The 16,053-nt window shown below is 35.0% G+C and overlaps 1 protein-coding gene across 3 annotated transcripts in view; it reads left to right on the top strand.

Moving 5' to 3' along the window:
* The first annotated feature begins 1,393 nt into the window (after positions 1–1,393).
* The window catches only part of SYBU (syntabulin), a 93,567-nt gene continuing 78,907 nt past the window's right edge, over positions 1,394–16,053 (top strand). The window contains exons 1-3 of one of the 3 annotated variants that reach the window (XM_023496456.2): positions 1,394–1,488; positions 5,789–5,871; positions 7,596–7,797. In XM_023496456.2, coding sequence (XP_023352224.1) covers positions 5,848–5,871; positions 7,596–7,797 — 226 coding nt within the window. In that variant the 5' untranslated portion in view covers positions 1,394–1,488; positions 5,789–5,847. Of the gene's footprint in view, positions 1,489–5,439; positions 5,457–5,788; positions 5,872–7,592; positions 7,798–16,053 lie in introns of those variants that run through there. The other 2 variants (XM_012541773.3, XM_031947128.1) reach the window with 2 other exon arrangements.

Genomic DNA, 16,053 nt, shown 5'->3' with positions numbered 1-16,053 from the left:
TTACAACATGTTGGAATAAAATCCCTATTCATCACAATATAGCCACAGCAAGCTCATCTGAGCCTAGTCAGCTTATCTACTTTGCTATTTTCTTCCACATCATACCATGTTTCCTAAAGAAAATGAGCATGTTAACAAGTACTGTGGATTCCAATATTTCTTGCATTCATCTATTCATCTCTGTTCGCACTACTACCACCCTCCTAAAGTCCTTATGTTCAGCCACCTGGACTATTACAATAGATTCAATTAAAGTCTTTTTGACTGGATTTTCTTTCTGCTCCAAACTATCCTTCACATTGCTGCCATATCTAACATTCTTATATATAAATCTAGTTATTTTGTACATTTTCTAGAGTTGCAGGCATGTAGCAAGAAAAGGTTTTCCCCCTTGGGGAAGATTCCTGGGACATTAGATAAAAAGACAACTGTTTCCATAAAACAGGGAACTTTGACAGATCAGAATCTTAGGCAAAGAAGGAAGTCTTTGGAAGATAGTGACCTCCCTGATATAGACTTGGAAAATGGCCTGCACATTTTTATCAACCTAGCCCTCTGATTCCCAGTCTGATGCTATTACCAATATATCCTGCTAAACCTCTTTTAACAGACGAGCAAACTGAGACTCGGGGAGTTTAGGTGATTTCCCCCAAACAGTAAAGAACAGAGCTGGATTCTGAACCTCAGTTCTATGATTTGGTAATCCACACTGCTATTCTATGGCAGTTTACTCCAGTTTCATCACAATACTTCTCCCTTCCATGTACTCTCTGCCTCAGCCACATAGAACTTTGTGCTCCCCTCTCTTGTGTTTTTACTTCTTTATTCAAAATAATCTATATATTTTCCTGAAATGCTCTCTACTATTCCCTCTCCACTTATTGAATACTGATGTATTTATTAAATACTAATGTATCTTATTGAATACTGATGTATTTATTGATGTAAATTCAAATACAGTGTCATCTCTTCCAGGGGTCTTCCTTATCCTCTCAGTCTTGACAGCTTCAGTCCACTTTTGTATCTTTTCCTATTTGCACCTCTCATACATTTATGTATTGTCTTTATAATAACTACTATATCTATTTCTAATAATAGGAATGGGGACTATCTTATCTGAATCTTATTGCAACCACTATTGCTCTTAAGATTCTGCATACAGTTGGTGATTAATAAATATTTGTTGTATTGACTGGCAAAAGATGGATACTTATGAAAAGCCTGGTAAGAAAAAAAGAAAGGAAAAAAAACCTCAATCTACTACAAAGAAAAAAAACTTAGCATGGCTTAGATTGCAATACTTTTCATGTCGATGATGTAAACCCTGTCAGCTGATCTGTGCTGCTGTGCCAACAGCAGGTTAAATACAGAGACAGTATACTCACACACACACAGACACACACACACACACACACACACACACACACACACAAAGCCCGTGTTTCATCAAGGTTGAAAGAGTTCAGGAAGAGACTCCAGCACAAGCAGGTAAGATTTAATGGGGAAATATTTGTGCTTGGGTGGGGCAGGGAGGAAGAAAGGAGAGTAAGGATACATTTAAGTTTTATGATATGAAGGTTTTATAGAAATATATATACATGTTTATATAATTTATTTTCCCATATATTTTGTATTGTTTCTCCTAGAAAGTAAGGTTCTGGGGGTATTTGATCAATAACAGCCTTTCCTTACTTAATAGGTTTCAAGATGCCTTCAAAACTATATCTCTTGGAGTTATTGCATGGTTCAAATAAAATAATGCATATGAAAAAGGGCTATGAAGTACTATGAAAAAAGTGTATATATATATATATATATATATATATATATATATAAAAGGAATATTCTCTTAAGATTGATTGACTTGACAGACCAATTACTATCTATAAATGCAAATGGACAGATGATGCTGGGATCCCTGAGCTGCATTGTATTTGTCACACCCAAGTCTCAAGATTCTACATCCCCTAAATCTGCTCAGGATTTGACGATTTTTTTCCTCTGGCAAAATTTAAAGGAGCTATTTATTCTTCTGCAGACACTGATCTTTTGTACTTGAGAAATTAATCTGGTTTAAATTCAGTTCTTAAAATCATAACCTGTGTGTAAAAACATCCATTTCAGACAGAAAGATTCTAGACAAGACTCTTCTTAAAGACTTATGGAAAAAATAAATCTGATGTTCAATACTGGATTATACTTTTTAATGGCTATAGTTCTAATAACTTGTTGGGCATTTGATTTAGTGACATAAGGAATACTTGAATGACCAAATATGAATATCAAAACTATGAATATAAAGACCAAAAAGCTATTATTATCACTTGTTCAATTTGCACTTTAGGAAAAGAAGCAGGTACAGATACCCAAACTACAGCACTAAGATGCCTCTGACTATTGAATCATGTCCCTTTTCCTTGGCAGGGTTGCTATGGTGACAAGCCCGCTGCTGCAAAGCCTCTCTCATGCCTGCACTTCTGCAGTAAAAGCTTCTGTTACTTACTAGGCACACACCCCATCGTCAAATAGAAAGGCATATTTGATTCTTTTTTTCAAAATGGAAATTAAGCCTGTGTACTTTACTACCGCAGTAGTCTCCTCAATTTTTCCTTCTTGGATTTTTTACATTTTGGGGATTTATTATAATTAACCTCTGGGGAAATTTCAGATTTCCTTTTGCTTTTTTGTTTTAAAACTCGCCAAAGAATCAAAATACCTGTCAGTGTCTGTCCCATAGATTATGAAAATTGGAAGGGACCTTAGAGACCATCTAGTCTATTCTATTCTGTATCCTGATGCCATTCTTCCCATTTCACAATATATAATCTGAGAATATTTTGATGAAGTGGAAAGAACATTGTATTTAGGGTCTGATGACCTGGACTTGAATTCTGGTCTTCCTCATACTTTCTGTGTAAACCTGGGCAAGTTACTGTAGATAGAAGACCTCTAAAGTCCTTCCCAAACCTAAATCTAATATCCCATTATTGTTGTTATTTTTTTAAACTCTTGTTCCCTAGCACCTCTCAACTTCAGGTGCTGATTTTGCTATTCCTCAAGCATGTTTACATCACTGTGCTCAACAACGCCATCTTGGAATCTTCCCAATTTTATAGTAATTAGCTCCAGACTTGGGAGGGGCACTACTGTATACTAGATACAGCCAGTCTTGGAAGGAAATAAGAATTTATTAAGGGCCTATTATGTAACAGTAACTGTGCTAAACACTTTACAAAAACTACTGTACATCATTTTATCCTCACAATAACCTTGGAAGATAGGCGCTATTATTATCCCCATTTTGCAGTAGAGAAATTTGACAGAAATTAAATGATTTGCCTGAAGTCATATAGTTGGTAAGGTTCTGAAGACTGATTTGAAGTCAGATCTTCTTAACTCCAGAATGATCATGCTATCCACTGTGCCATTTAACTGCTTCTTTAGAGTCAGGAAAATATGGCTGCTAGTCATGACTTTAAAGCAGTCTAGGAACTGTCTAGAACTAAAAGTTGAAGATGAGTTGTTAACTGTATTGGTGTTAAAATCCTAGTTTAAAAAAATCTATTTTGGAAATACTGAATTATATGATTCATGATGGGCCACCATTTTTCTTAGATAATTTTCTGAGATACTATTGTTACATCAACTGTGTATTATATCAATCACAAAAATCCTAGATCATCACTTAAGTCATAGACTTAGATTTCAAAATACTTTAGAGATTATCTCATCTCTTTTATTATAGGGGAGTAATGAGGCCCCAAAGGTAACTTGCCCAAGGTCACAGATGTATATATGTGTGTGTAACAGAACCAACATTTAAATCTAGAGTGAAAAAGGTGAAGATCTGGCTTTGCCTCCTAGCTTTCCAAGTATCTGTGTGATCTTGTACACTTCTCTATTTTTCAGGGCCTTTTCCTATGCCATAAAATAATGGAATTAGACTAGAAAATCTCTAAATCCTTTCCAGCTAAATCTATGATGCTATGGTCAAAATCCATTCTACTTCTCCTTAACTATGCTTGTAGCAAAAAACTGTAGAGACACATTGCTGCGAGTTAGTGGGAAAGAGATTGGACAGGTCAATTCTTTCAAATGTTCTATTTTTTTCCCTCCTCTCTCTTTTCCCCGTTTCTCCCCTGACAAATCTAATGTCCTAGTTGGGTCCTTAATTGAAACTGAGGAAAAAACATAATTACTCTTGGGAAACAAAGGCTATCATGCTTCCATGGACACTAGGAAATTGACGATTAGATAACATGTCAATTCACCATCTAACAATCACAAAAAGTCACCTGAAACTCCCAAAACTACCAAACAATTATAACCAACCTCATCCAAAATAATATTAATAATAAAAATAATAATATTTTAGGAGTTTGGTAAGAGTGTACATTTGACACCTTTCTACTGCATATCTTCATTCACAACTTTCCCCTCCCCCACAACTCTCACCATCATTTCTAGAAAAGAATTCCTTATTAACAAAATTCTACTACAACCAAACTATTAAATGTTCCTTGGGATTCATTCAGCATTTTATACCTCCCTTGTTCTTTAGCTGACCTCAAAATACTGGCTTGGAAAAGGAAACGTCTGACTTTTTTAACCTTACTCCTACTTTACCTACCTTTTTAAAATAATGTTTAAACCAAAATACCTGGAGTACAGTTTGGCAGTTTATACTGATGGAGAAGACAAGCCTGGGCCTTGTCCCTGGTGATATGGACTAGACAGTTCTAGGGATGACTGGGAAAAAACACTTAATCTACCCTTTAATCTAGCCTGTTTTCTCATGCCTAGAAACTACTAGCACTTTTCCAGGAGACAATATCAAGGAACTAGGAACCTCTTGGTTCAATAAGATTTGTGAAGATAAGGATATTGAGCTGCTGTCAAGCCTGCAGCACAAATTTGGGTGGGAACAGTCTTTGTATTGAGAGAAATATTCCTTATCCTCTTCTTGGATGAAGAGATCATCCAAAGTGAATAAACAGTAAAAGTAGGGGGTAGGGCAGTAAGAAAAAAGGAAGCAGAGGAGAGAGAAGAGATTGAGTAAACAGAAAAGGGGAGGAAGGAGAAAGGAGAAGGAGCAGAAAAGAGAAGGACAGTGGGGAGGAAAAGAGAATCGAGCGTTTTAGTCTCTCGCTTTCTACAAATAAAAAAGGAATGTTACCGCAGCATTTTATCTGCCCCTCCTTCTCTCACCCATCTTTCTGCCTCTCCCCCAAAAACAGATGTACTGAGATACGGGAGCTAGTGAGAATAACACCTCTTCTTAAGAGCTATCTCTCTCCATCACAACTCTCATTTCAACTTCCGCAACGACCCCCGGAGGGAGAGAGGCAATCCTAGTAGCCAAATCCCTCAATCTGGCAGCGGCTTTGGGCAGAGGAGCGAGAAAGTTCCCTTGCCTTCTAAGCGGCTTCCCGGAGCAGGGCAGAGCTCCCAGCCAGGTGGGGAAGAGGTTCCATGCTGCCCTGGGAGCTACTGGGTGCTTGGTCCCCAGGCAGCCCGCGGTGACTGTAGCTGCAGCTGCGGCTCGGGAGGAGCCGCGGTACCTCGGGTGGGTGATGGTGGCGGCTTCGGCAGTGGCAGTGGCGGCACCACGTGTCCGAGCCGGGGCGGGCTGGCGGGGGTGGGAGCGGGCTGGGCTCTCAATCACTAGCTAAGTGAGCCAGAAGAGCGGCGGGCATCCGCCACCGAGCCCTCTCTGCCGCAGCTGCTGTATTCCGCCGCGCCCCTTGCCCGGCTCATCGTGGCGTCTTCTCTTTTCTGACGTCCTCAGGTGTCTCCTTCTTGGCGGCAGAGATATAAGGAGCCAGGCCGGGCAGTGGCAGTGGCGCGATGGGGCCCCTCCGGGAGACTAAGGTAGGAGACATCCGAGAGAGGCAGGCTCTTGGCTGCGGGGAGTGGGCGCTGAGCCAGGGGCCACCTGGCAGGGCAAATGGGCGGGGGCCTAGGTGAGGCTCTGCAGAGTAAGGGGCGGGGTTTGGGGAAGGGGCGGATAGGGAAGGTTATCGACAGTGACAACCTATCAGAAATGAGAGGCAGTAGAATTAAAGTGAAATGAAGAACATGATTTTTCAGGTGATGAAATTTAAGAAAGTGAGGCCAGGTGGGATGGAAAAAGATTTGGGGTTTGACATCAGAAAAGTCTCATGGCATTGAGGAAGATGTACTGATGGCCCCAAAACAGGGATTTTAAAATATGGTCGATGCTTCTTGTAATGGTTTGTATGAATATCATAAGTGAATAAAAGAAATTGAGTAGATAAATTACTGAGGAATAAGGATTTAGAATATTACTGACATTTCACATTTGTTGAATTAACTAGGTATTCAACAGAATGCAAAAATACTATTTGCCAGGCTTATTTGCAGCACTGATCCAGAGACTACAGAATCTCAGGGGTGGATTCTTTGGCACAGTATGGGATGGCATGCTTAGAAGGAATCAGGAGCTTATTGAAGCCTGGGACTTTCCTTTGAATTCCGACTTTGTATAAAGCTCCCAAGGCTGCCCCTTGTTTGTCTTGGCATTGACCTTACTAAGCCCATGTTGAAAATAAGCAGGAGGTCATATTGTGAAATGCTGTTGATTTCCTAATCAGATTTCTTTTCCCTTTCAGTGGAATGGTTGAAAGAAATCAGCAAGTTTTCCCTTAAAAAAAAAAATCATTATAGGACTTTAGTGCCAGAAATGGTAGCAGGAATTTTGTACAAATGAGGCTTCAGAAATATGGAACACATGAAAATGGGCTGCCTCTTAAGTAATTGTGGGAAAATCCAGCTGTGCCTAGGCAGCCCCAAATGGGGGCAGTGCTCCCAAATGTCCCAGGCTAGTTATGGTCCTGTTTAGGGTATTTGTGAAGAAACTCAGATTTTATAATTAATGTTTTTGAGTGGTGTGGTTATCTATTTGATTCTGTAAAGAAAGCAGAAAAAGAAATTCGCTTCTCATGAGCATAATATGAAGAAAATAATCCTAAAACTCCGATATGAAAGCTAGAGTAATCTCTCAGGGTATTGGATTTTTGTTTTGTTTTTTGTCTTGGCCCAAAGCCTTGAATACTAGGATATTAATGAATAATTGAAAGGCTAGTCAGAAGAAGGGGGATTTGAAAGATAATGTTGCATTATAAATCAGGTAAGGGAGGCAAGTGTGTGGGGGGGGTGAATGCTATTCAGGGAAAATATGTGGAGAGAAAATTGAGAAGGGAGAAAACAGATGACACAATTAAAGCAAGGCAAGCAAAATAAGAGGAAACTGAAATGATAAACCAGTGTAAAGAATCTAGGAAGTGGGAAAAGCTTGAATTTCATATAATATGCCAGAATGGGAAGAGTAGGAGGGCATAAAATAGAATGGCCTTCTTCACAGGATGTAACAATGGAATCACTGCACAAGAATAATTGATAGGAATAGTTATTAGTAAATAGAAGTTGATGCTTTTCTTAATAACTAATATAAGGAATAATTATATTCAGATAATTCCTTATTCAAAAGTACCCCTTCTCAAAAGGAACAAGAGCTCTGTAGCAGGGAGAACTGTCTTCTTTTTGTTTTCATTTTCATGTCCAATTTTGAGAAGGTGCACAGAGTGCAGCATCATGAGAAGGAGATTTCTCGAAGCCGAATTCCCCGTTTGATCCTTCGGCCTCACCTGCCCCAGCAACAGCAGAAAATATCTCCAGCATCTGAATCTCCCTTCTCTGAGGAGGAGAGCAGAGAATTCAATCCTAGCAGCTCTGGGCGATCAGCAAGGACCATCAGCAGCAACAGCTTCTGCTCAGGTACCCAGTTGACTTTTGTTCACATCCTACTAAAGCAAATAAATGGGCTTTGAATTGGTTTGAGATATCAACTCTATTAAAAAAAAAAAAACTAATTTTCCACTGAAATTCTGCTTTTGCTTTAATTTGAATTTCTGTCCATGACAACACACTTGGGAATTTTAGTATTCTATAAATACTTAAATAATGCTTTGGAAGAGTTTCCTTGACTATGCCTAGGAATGATGTTAGTTAGAAATCCTTAGAGCATTATAAATATATAGGAAAGAGACAAACCAAGTGGTAGGAGAGATTCAAAGGAGGGAAAATGCAAAATTGTATTCCATTTACAATAATATCTAGCACTCATTTAGATTTGCAAAATGCTTTATAGAAATTATCATATGATCCTCCTCACAACAATACTAAGAGAAGGTCCTATTAGTTAATGCCATCTTACTGCTCATAAAATAATAGTATCATAGATTTAGAGCTTGTATTAATTTTAGTAGTCATCTAATCTAACCCCCTTAATTTACAAATAAAGCAACTGAAGCTCTGAGAACTTTAGACTTGCCCAATGTTACAAAGTTAGTATAGGGCTGAGGCATAATGGGAACCCAGTTCTTTCTAACTCCAAATTCAATATTCTGTCCTTTGTGACAAATTAAGTTTATCTCTTCTGATCTTTTAGTGTGTTCCTCTTTAAACTCTACCCTTATATTCATATAATAAAAATAAAAGAAGTTTGGATGGGAGAGTTTGCTGATACAGCATTCAGTTGATAACACAGAATTATCTGAAATTTTCCTTTGCTCTTCATAGGAACAACAAAAAAATATGTGTTTTGTTTTCCTACTTATTTAAAACATCTTCATTGAATATCTTCAGCTTCACTGCCCCATTCTAAAAGTATTTACTTTCTAAAGATTGTTTTTCTTACTTGAATATGTCTGAATTGAGATTAAAAGGAAAACTTGTTACTCAATTGACATGACAAACAAGTTTCCTGGGGTCTGGGTAATATTTCCAGAGTTAGTGTTTGCTTTAACTGAGTTTTGGTCCTCAGTTTTCTAACTGTATGTTAAAGAACTCTATAATCATCACTCCAAATTGGCAGAACAAACCCTCTTTTTTATGACTGTTTATATGACTAAATCATTGGAGTGAAACTGTAAATTTATTCATGATGTGTACTCCAAATAAGTCAAATCCAGTTAGATAAGCCTACTTTCAGCTTGAAAAGTCAACTACATTTTCAAAATTGTTTTTAAAAAGGGCAAACTCATAATATGATGAATATTGTTCATGAATCACTCTACCCATGATCCGTTTCTAGAATTGCCACACCCTCCTTAGGGATTTTGTCTTCCACTAACATTGTAATGTTGTGCAGGAAAACCAAAAGGAAAAATTGATCCTTCTGCTATTAAGTAGCTGAGAATGGAGTGACAAGAACTTAAAATTACTAACCTAGACAAATCCATTTCTCCAGCTTTAGCCTTGCCTCTCTCTTTGTTAGATTTTGCCTAATGTCTCCAAATAGAATTACTACTCTTACCCAGAGTTCATTTTGTCTGATCTCTCACATTGATTCCCCACCATTTAGGCATTTTTCTTGTTCTCCTTGCCTGTCTCCATTTCTCATATAATCCAAGAGGGCTTCCAGTGCTTTTCTTGCTAAAGAGAATAGCACACTAGGGCATTCCTAATGCTTAAAGAGGTCAGATGGTGCATAGAATGTAAATGGATTGAGTGCAATGGGGAGCTACAGGCAGTGAAGTAGAGACATAAAATATAAACACAGCAAATGAAAAAAAAAAAAAAAAACAATAGCTTTTTAAAAAGAAATCCTTTTATCTTAACATAGAGAACCTAGAAAATGTCCCCATAACCCAATAATGATGGTTCACCCAGAAAACATGGCACAAAAAATTAATATAGCAGTCAGGACTTATGAAATTAAAATATTACAATTTACAAGTTGCATTGACCCATAATTTAGTCTATATTTTATGATGCAGCATGGATGTTCTACACTAACTTTGTTGCAAATAATTTGCAAATTATTGTATTAACTGATTAAAAAAAGTAGCATGGCTATGGTAGGTCCATGTCACTTTTTTTATTAGTTAATACAATAATTTGCAAATTATTACTTAGGGGGATTACAGAGCTGTTTTTCTACCCAGTTTCTCGTCTGTTCTAAACCCTTCAGAATCATATTGTATAACATCTAGCTACATAGTTGGCTACTTAAATATGCTTTGATTATATAGGATTTTTTAAAAATTTCTAATGCCCACTTTGGTAGTGAGCCTAAGTGTATGCAAGCATGTGCTTATGGATAGGTGCTGAACTCCCAGGGAATTTCCACAGTAAAAATTCATTCTTAGATGTTTACTTACAGAAATATGTTGCTAAATAATAAAGGTTCCAGAAGATAAGCCTACAGAATACTTTTTTATATTTGCATCAAAGATAGTCACTGTCAAGGATAGTATATGGCCCAAAGAGTTTGTCTATTTTTAAACTTTATCAATATATCCTATACTATACTGATTTGTTTTCCCTGTACTCCCCATTCCCTACTTCATTTCCCTTCCTTCTCCATTGCCTTCTTCGGACTTGAAAAATGTTTATTATTATTATTATTTTCTTTCCTGAGTTCTGTATCATTCTCAGATCTATTTTTGGTGTATTTTTTTAACCATTTTCTAAGCTATTTCTAAGCTAATTTTGTGTGCATACCTGAAATTTCCATTTAAAAGATTTTCAGTATACCAATTTTTCATTTCTTTTTTATTTATTTTATTTGAACTTAAGAAGTAAAAAAAGAAACTATTTCCATAAAACACAATGGGATAGAAAACCAGAGGATTGCACCAGAAATTGCAGATCCATTATGTATAATTTGCTGTTACATTCAAACATACAACAAAGTTATCTGCTAACTTTCTTTTTTTCTTTTCCCCCACCCTGAACTTTGAGATGGCTACCATTAGACACAAATCTATGTGTGTATACAAATACATACACATATGTAATGCATATATATGTATATGTGTGTAAATATACACATGTATATACAGCTTGTAATAGACATAAGCATACATACATACACACATATGTATCAGTTCTTTTTATATATTTAAACAGTAGTTTCCTTCATAAGATCTTTGCAGCTAATTTGATATTGATGGTCAGAACATTTTATATAGTCATGTATTTATTTATCTTGGTAAATGATCTAAGATGTTGGTCTATGCCCAATTTCTGCCAGACTATTTTCTAGCTTTCTCAACAATTGTCACCACATAATGAATTCTTTCAAATGAATTTTGTTATTATTTTTAGCTCCCATAAAATAATTTTTGGTGAATTAATTAGGATGGTATTAAATACATGTATATATATATATATATATATATATATATATTAATTTTGTTAAATTTTTTATGTTTATTATATTGGCTCTGCCTACTCATGAACAATTAATATTTCTCCATTTACTTAAATTTCATTTTAGTGTACAAAGTTTCTTATGGTTTTGTTCATATATAGATCCTAGACTTGTTTTGGTGAACATATTTCCAAGTACTTGTACTGAAGTTATTTTAATGAACTATCTTTACCTATTTCTTCCTCTTAGATTCTAGAGGTGATATATAGGAATGCTGATGATTTATACAGGTTTACTTTATATCCTGCTACTTTGCTGAAATTATTATTTCAATTAACTTTTTTGTTGAGTCTTAAGAATTTTCCAAATATATCATCATATCATCTGCAAAAAGAGAGTTTTATTACATCATTACCTATTCTGATTCCTTCTATTTCTTTTTCTCCTTTTATTGCTATTGCTAGGATTTCCAATACAATATTAAATACTGGTGATGATAGGCTTCACTGTTTCACACCTGATTTTACTAGGAAGGGTTCTAGCTTGTAAACAACATACAACATATCTCCTCCAATACAGTATTCCTTCCTTATCCTCTCCTGCCCACCACCAGTCTCTTCCCTACCTCTATATCCCATTACAATTAATCTACAGATTCTTCTATATTTTCATTTTCTTATTCCTTTGTTTTCATATTTCTTTCTGAATTTAAAAGACTTTATATATATATATATATATATACACACATATGGATGTATATATATATATATTGTTATTTTATTTGGGATTGTACATCCATGTCCATTGATGAAATTGGTCTATATTTTTTTTCTATTTTTACTTTTACTGATTTAGATATCATATTTCTTTCATAAAAGGAGTTTGGCAGGACCCCTTTTTTACTTATTATTCTAAATAATTTAATATTTGAATTAATTGGTCTTTAAATGTTTGATAGAATTCACTTGTCAATCTGTCTGGTCCTGGTGCTTTTTATTTTTTTAAAAGCTCATTTATGATCCATTCCATTTATTTTTATAAAAAATGGTCTATTTAGATATGCTATTCCTCGTCTGCTAATCTGGGCAGTTTTTAATTTTGTTAATATTCTTCCATTTCACTTAAGTTGTCAAATGTATTGTTACATAATTGGGCAAAGTAACTCCTTATAATTGCTTTTATTTCATTTTTTGGGTATGTTTGCCCTTTTCATTTTTGATACTAGTAATTCAGTTTTCCCTCTTTTTAAAAATTATATTAACCAATATATATTGTTTATATTTTGATTGATTTTCTTCATAATACCAATCCTACTTTTATTTATAATTTGAATAGTTTTTATAATAAATTTTATTAATGTCCCTTTAATTTTTCATATTTCCAATTTAGTGTTTAATTAGGGATTTTTAGTTTACTCTTTATGTAGTTTTTTTCCCCTTAATTATATACTTAATTCATTTTTAATGGATACAAGCACTTAGGGACATAAATTTTCCTCTGATTACTACTTTTGCCATATCCCATAGGTTTTGAATGTTTCATTATTGTTACTTTCTTTAATGAAATTACTCAATGTTTCTATATTTTTCTTTTACCCAGATATTCTTTAAGATTAGCTTGTTTAGTCCACACTTAGATTTTTTCCTATCTTTCCATGGTCTCCATTAAATATAATTTTTATTGCATTGTGGTCTATAAAGGAAGCATTTAGTTATAATATTTTTGTGCCCAAAGATGGTCAATCTTTGTAAAGTTACTATATACCACCAATATAAAACTGTATTTCTTTCTATTTACATTCAGTTCTCTTCAGATAACTATCATATCTAGATTATCAAAAATTCTATTTATTACTTTAACTTCTTTCTTATTTATTTTTTGCTTAGATTTGTCTAGTTCTGAGCAAGGAAGATTAAATTCCCCTATTATTATAGTACTACTATTTATTTCTACTTGTAATTCATTTAACTTTTCTTTTAAAAATTTACTATACTATGTTATAGTTTACCATACTAAGTTTAGTGTTGGTATTGATCCATTATCTATGGTACTTTTTATCATACTAGAATTTCATATTTGTCTCTTTTTAATTACATCTATTTTAACTTTGACTTTGTGATATGATGATTATTGTCCCTGATTTTTTTTGTATCAACTGAGGCATAATACATGCTATTTCAGTCCTTTATTTTAATTCTGTATGTATCTTTCATTTTTAAATGTGTTTCTTGCAAGTAGCACATTGTTGGATTCTAACTTTTAATTCATTCTGTTACACATTTCCATTTTATGGGTGAATGCATCCCATTCACATTTAAAGTAATAAATACTATTTATGTATTTACCTCCATCCTATTTTTCCTCATTATTATCCTTCTCAGACTCTCTTTTTATCTTATCCCTCCTTTAGTTTACTTCTAGTCACTACCTCCCTATTCTACACCTTTTAAAGAATCTATCCCTTATCCTCTGCCCTAATCCTTTTTTTCTTTGTTCTACCTACTCCTCTGAGGATCCCTTCCTTTTCTTCTCTCCTCACCTTCCTAAATTTTAATCTACCCACTTTTTTAAACTGTCTACCCTTATTTTCTTCCCTCACCCTCTCATAAATTTAGAAGATTTAGAATATTTTTACCTCCTTCTAGATGTATATGTTGTTTCTTCTTTAACCCAGCTTTGATGAAAGTAGGGATATTAGACTATCAGCTGTCCACCCCTGCCTGATTTTATCTATATCAATTCTTCTCGAGCCTCATTTGTATACTTGTCCTTTACCTTTTTTCTACAGTTTTTCTTTTAGAATCACCACATCATACCCAGCTCATTCTCAATATTTCTTTCAAATCACTCAATTACTAGTGACAGTCTTAAGAATATGATTTACAAGAAGCAGCTAGATGGTGCAATGGATGGAGTGTCTGAAGTTAGGAGGACCTGAGTTCAACTCTGGCCTCAGACACCTAATACTTCTTAGCTGTGTGACTCTGGACAAATCACTTAATCCCTATTGTCTCAGAAAAAAAAAAAAATATATGATTTACATATCCAAGTATAAAAACTAAATAGTTTCTTCTTTATTGAATTCCTTGTAATTGTTTGTTGATATTTACCTTATAGTTTTCCTGGATCTTATATGTCAAATTTTCCATTAAGTTCTGGTCTTTTTTGTGATAAAAATCAGAAACTTGCCAATATCCTTGATATTGAATCCTTTTTTTTTTTTTTTTTTTTTAAGATCATACTAACTTTGTTGGTTAAGTTTATTTTTGGCAGCAACCCCAGCTCTTTTGCTCTTAAATATATATAGTGTTCTAAAACCTTTAGCCTTTTAGTGTAGCAGCTTCTTATTTAATTCTAATTGCGGCTCTGCAGTATTTGAATTGCTTTTTTCTTATTACTTGTAATATTTTCTCCTTAACCTAGGGGTTTCATAATTTGGCTGTGATATTCCTGTAGGTTTTCATCCTGAAAATTTTTACAGGTGGTGATTGGTAGATTTTTTTTTCCATTATTACTTTCTCCTCCTGTTCTAAAACTTCAGGATAATTTTATTTAACTATTTCTTATGATATTGTATCAAGATTCTTTTTTTATTGTAGCTTTCAAGTAATCTAATAATTCTTATATTTTATTCTTTTTGATCTGTTCTTCAGATCAGTTGTCTTTCTTATGTTTCATATTTTTCATTCTTTTTATTTTATATAATTTTTCTTTATGTCTAATAATATTATTCACTTTCCCTTGCCCAATTCTGTTTTTCAAGGAATTGTTTAATTTCTTAAGATTTTGGCTCTCTTTTTCCAGATGACTAATTTTCTTTGGAGTTTTTTTTTTTTTTTTTTGATTGTTCATATTTTTTTTCCTATTTTTCCTCAGTCTTTCTTATTTGATTTTTAAAGTGCTTTTTAAGTTCTTCCAAGAACTCTTTTTGGGTATATGGCCATTTGACATTACTCTTTGGGAGAGGAGAAACCTTTTTTCTTTCAGGTTCCTTCTCTGCAAATGATTTCCAGGTCTTCTTAATCCCCATAGTAGCTCTCTATGGTTAGGTTCTTTCTCTTTTACTTTCTCAGTTTTGTTTATTAATTTTAATTTTTAGTAACTTGTTACCATAACCACTGTTATCCAAGCATATCGGGGATAATACCTCTTTCCTTCTTACTGTATTTTTCTGAGCTTTGTCTAGGACCCAATGCTCAGTACTTCTTTACTTCTCCAAGTCACAGCTAAGCCCCCAGCCACACTATACTAGAAATACTCTAGCTCTCTGAGGACTCTTCAGTGACTATTACCTTCAGTTCTCCCCTCAAGGCTAGAGCTGAATTCAGAAATTCAGCTCTCCTGTAAGTGCCCACAGCCAGCAGTACCCCCACCACACTGCTTTTGTAGTATGTTCTGATATCTCTCAGCAGCAGAGGGTCCTTCAAACAGACACACACACACACACACACACACACACACACACACAGTAACACAAAAATTCCTGTAGCTGAGACAGAGGCTACCTCCCATTACTGCTGCTCCCAGGACTTGTTTGCTGTATAGCCAGGAGGCTATTGCACTTCATGCAGTATGAACCTCTATCCCAAGGGTCTTTTGGTCTTCTCCAGTTGTCCCAAGAGCACTTCTTCTCTGCCCTACTCTTACTGTTATTGTTGTTTTGTTGTTGCTGTGTTCTGTTTTCTGCTATACATTCACCCTGAGGTGGTAGTTTGTGAAGACAATATGGAGAGCTTAGAATTTTCTGACCTATTTCGCTATCTTCCCAGAATTGCTGTCATCTTTGTTAATTCCATTAATTTATGTGGTGTCTTTTGCACTTTGGCCTCATTTCATCTTGAAATGATTTTGTTCTTTACAATATATATTCTGTA

The sequence above is a fragment of the Sarcophilus harrisii genome, chromosome 1 (genome assembly GCF_902635505.1).
Source record: "Sarcophilus harrisii chromosome 1, mSarHar1.11, whole genome shotgun sequence".
NCBI lineage: Eukaryota > Metazoa > Chordata > Mammalia > Dasyuromorphia > Dasyuridae > Sarcophilus > Sarcophilus harrisii.
Note: the sequence above shows the minus strand (reverse complement) of the source record. Positions and strands in the feature narration are given on the sequence as shown.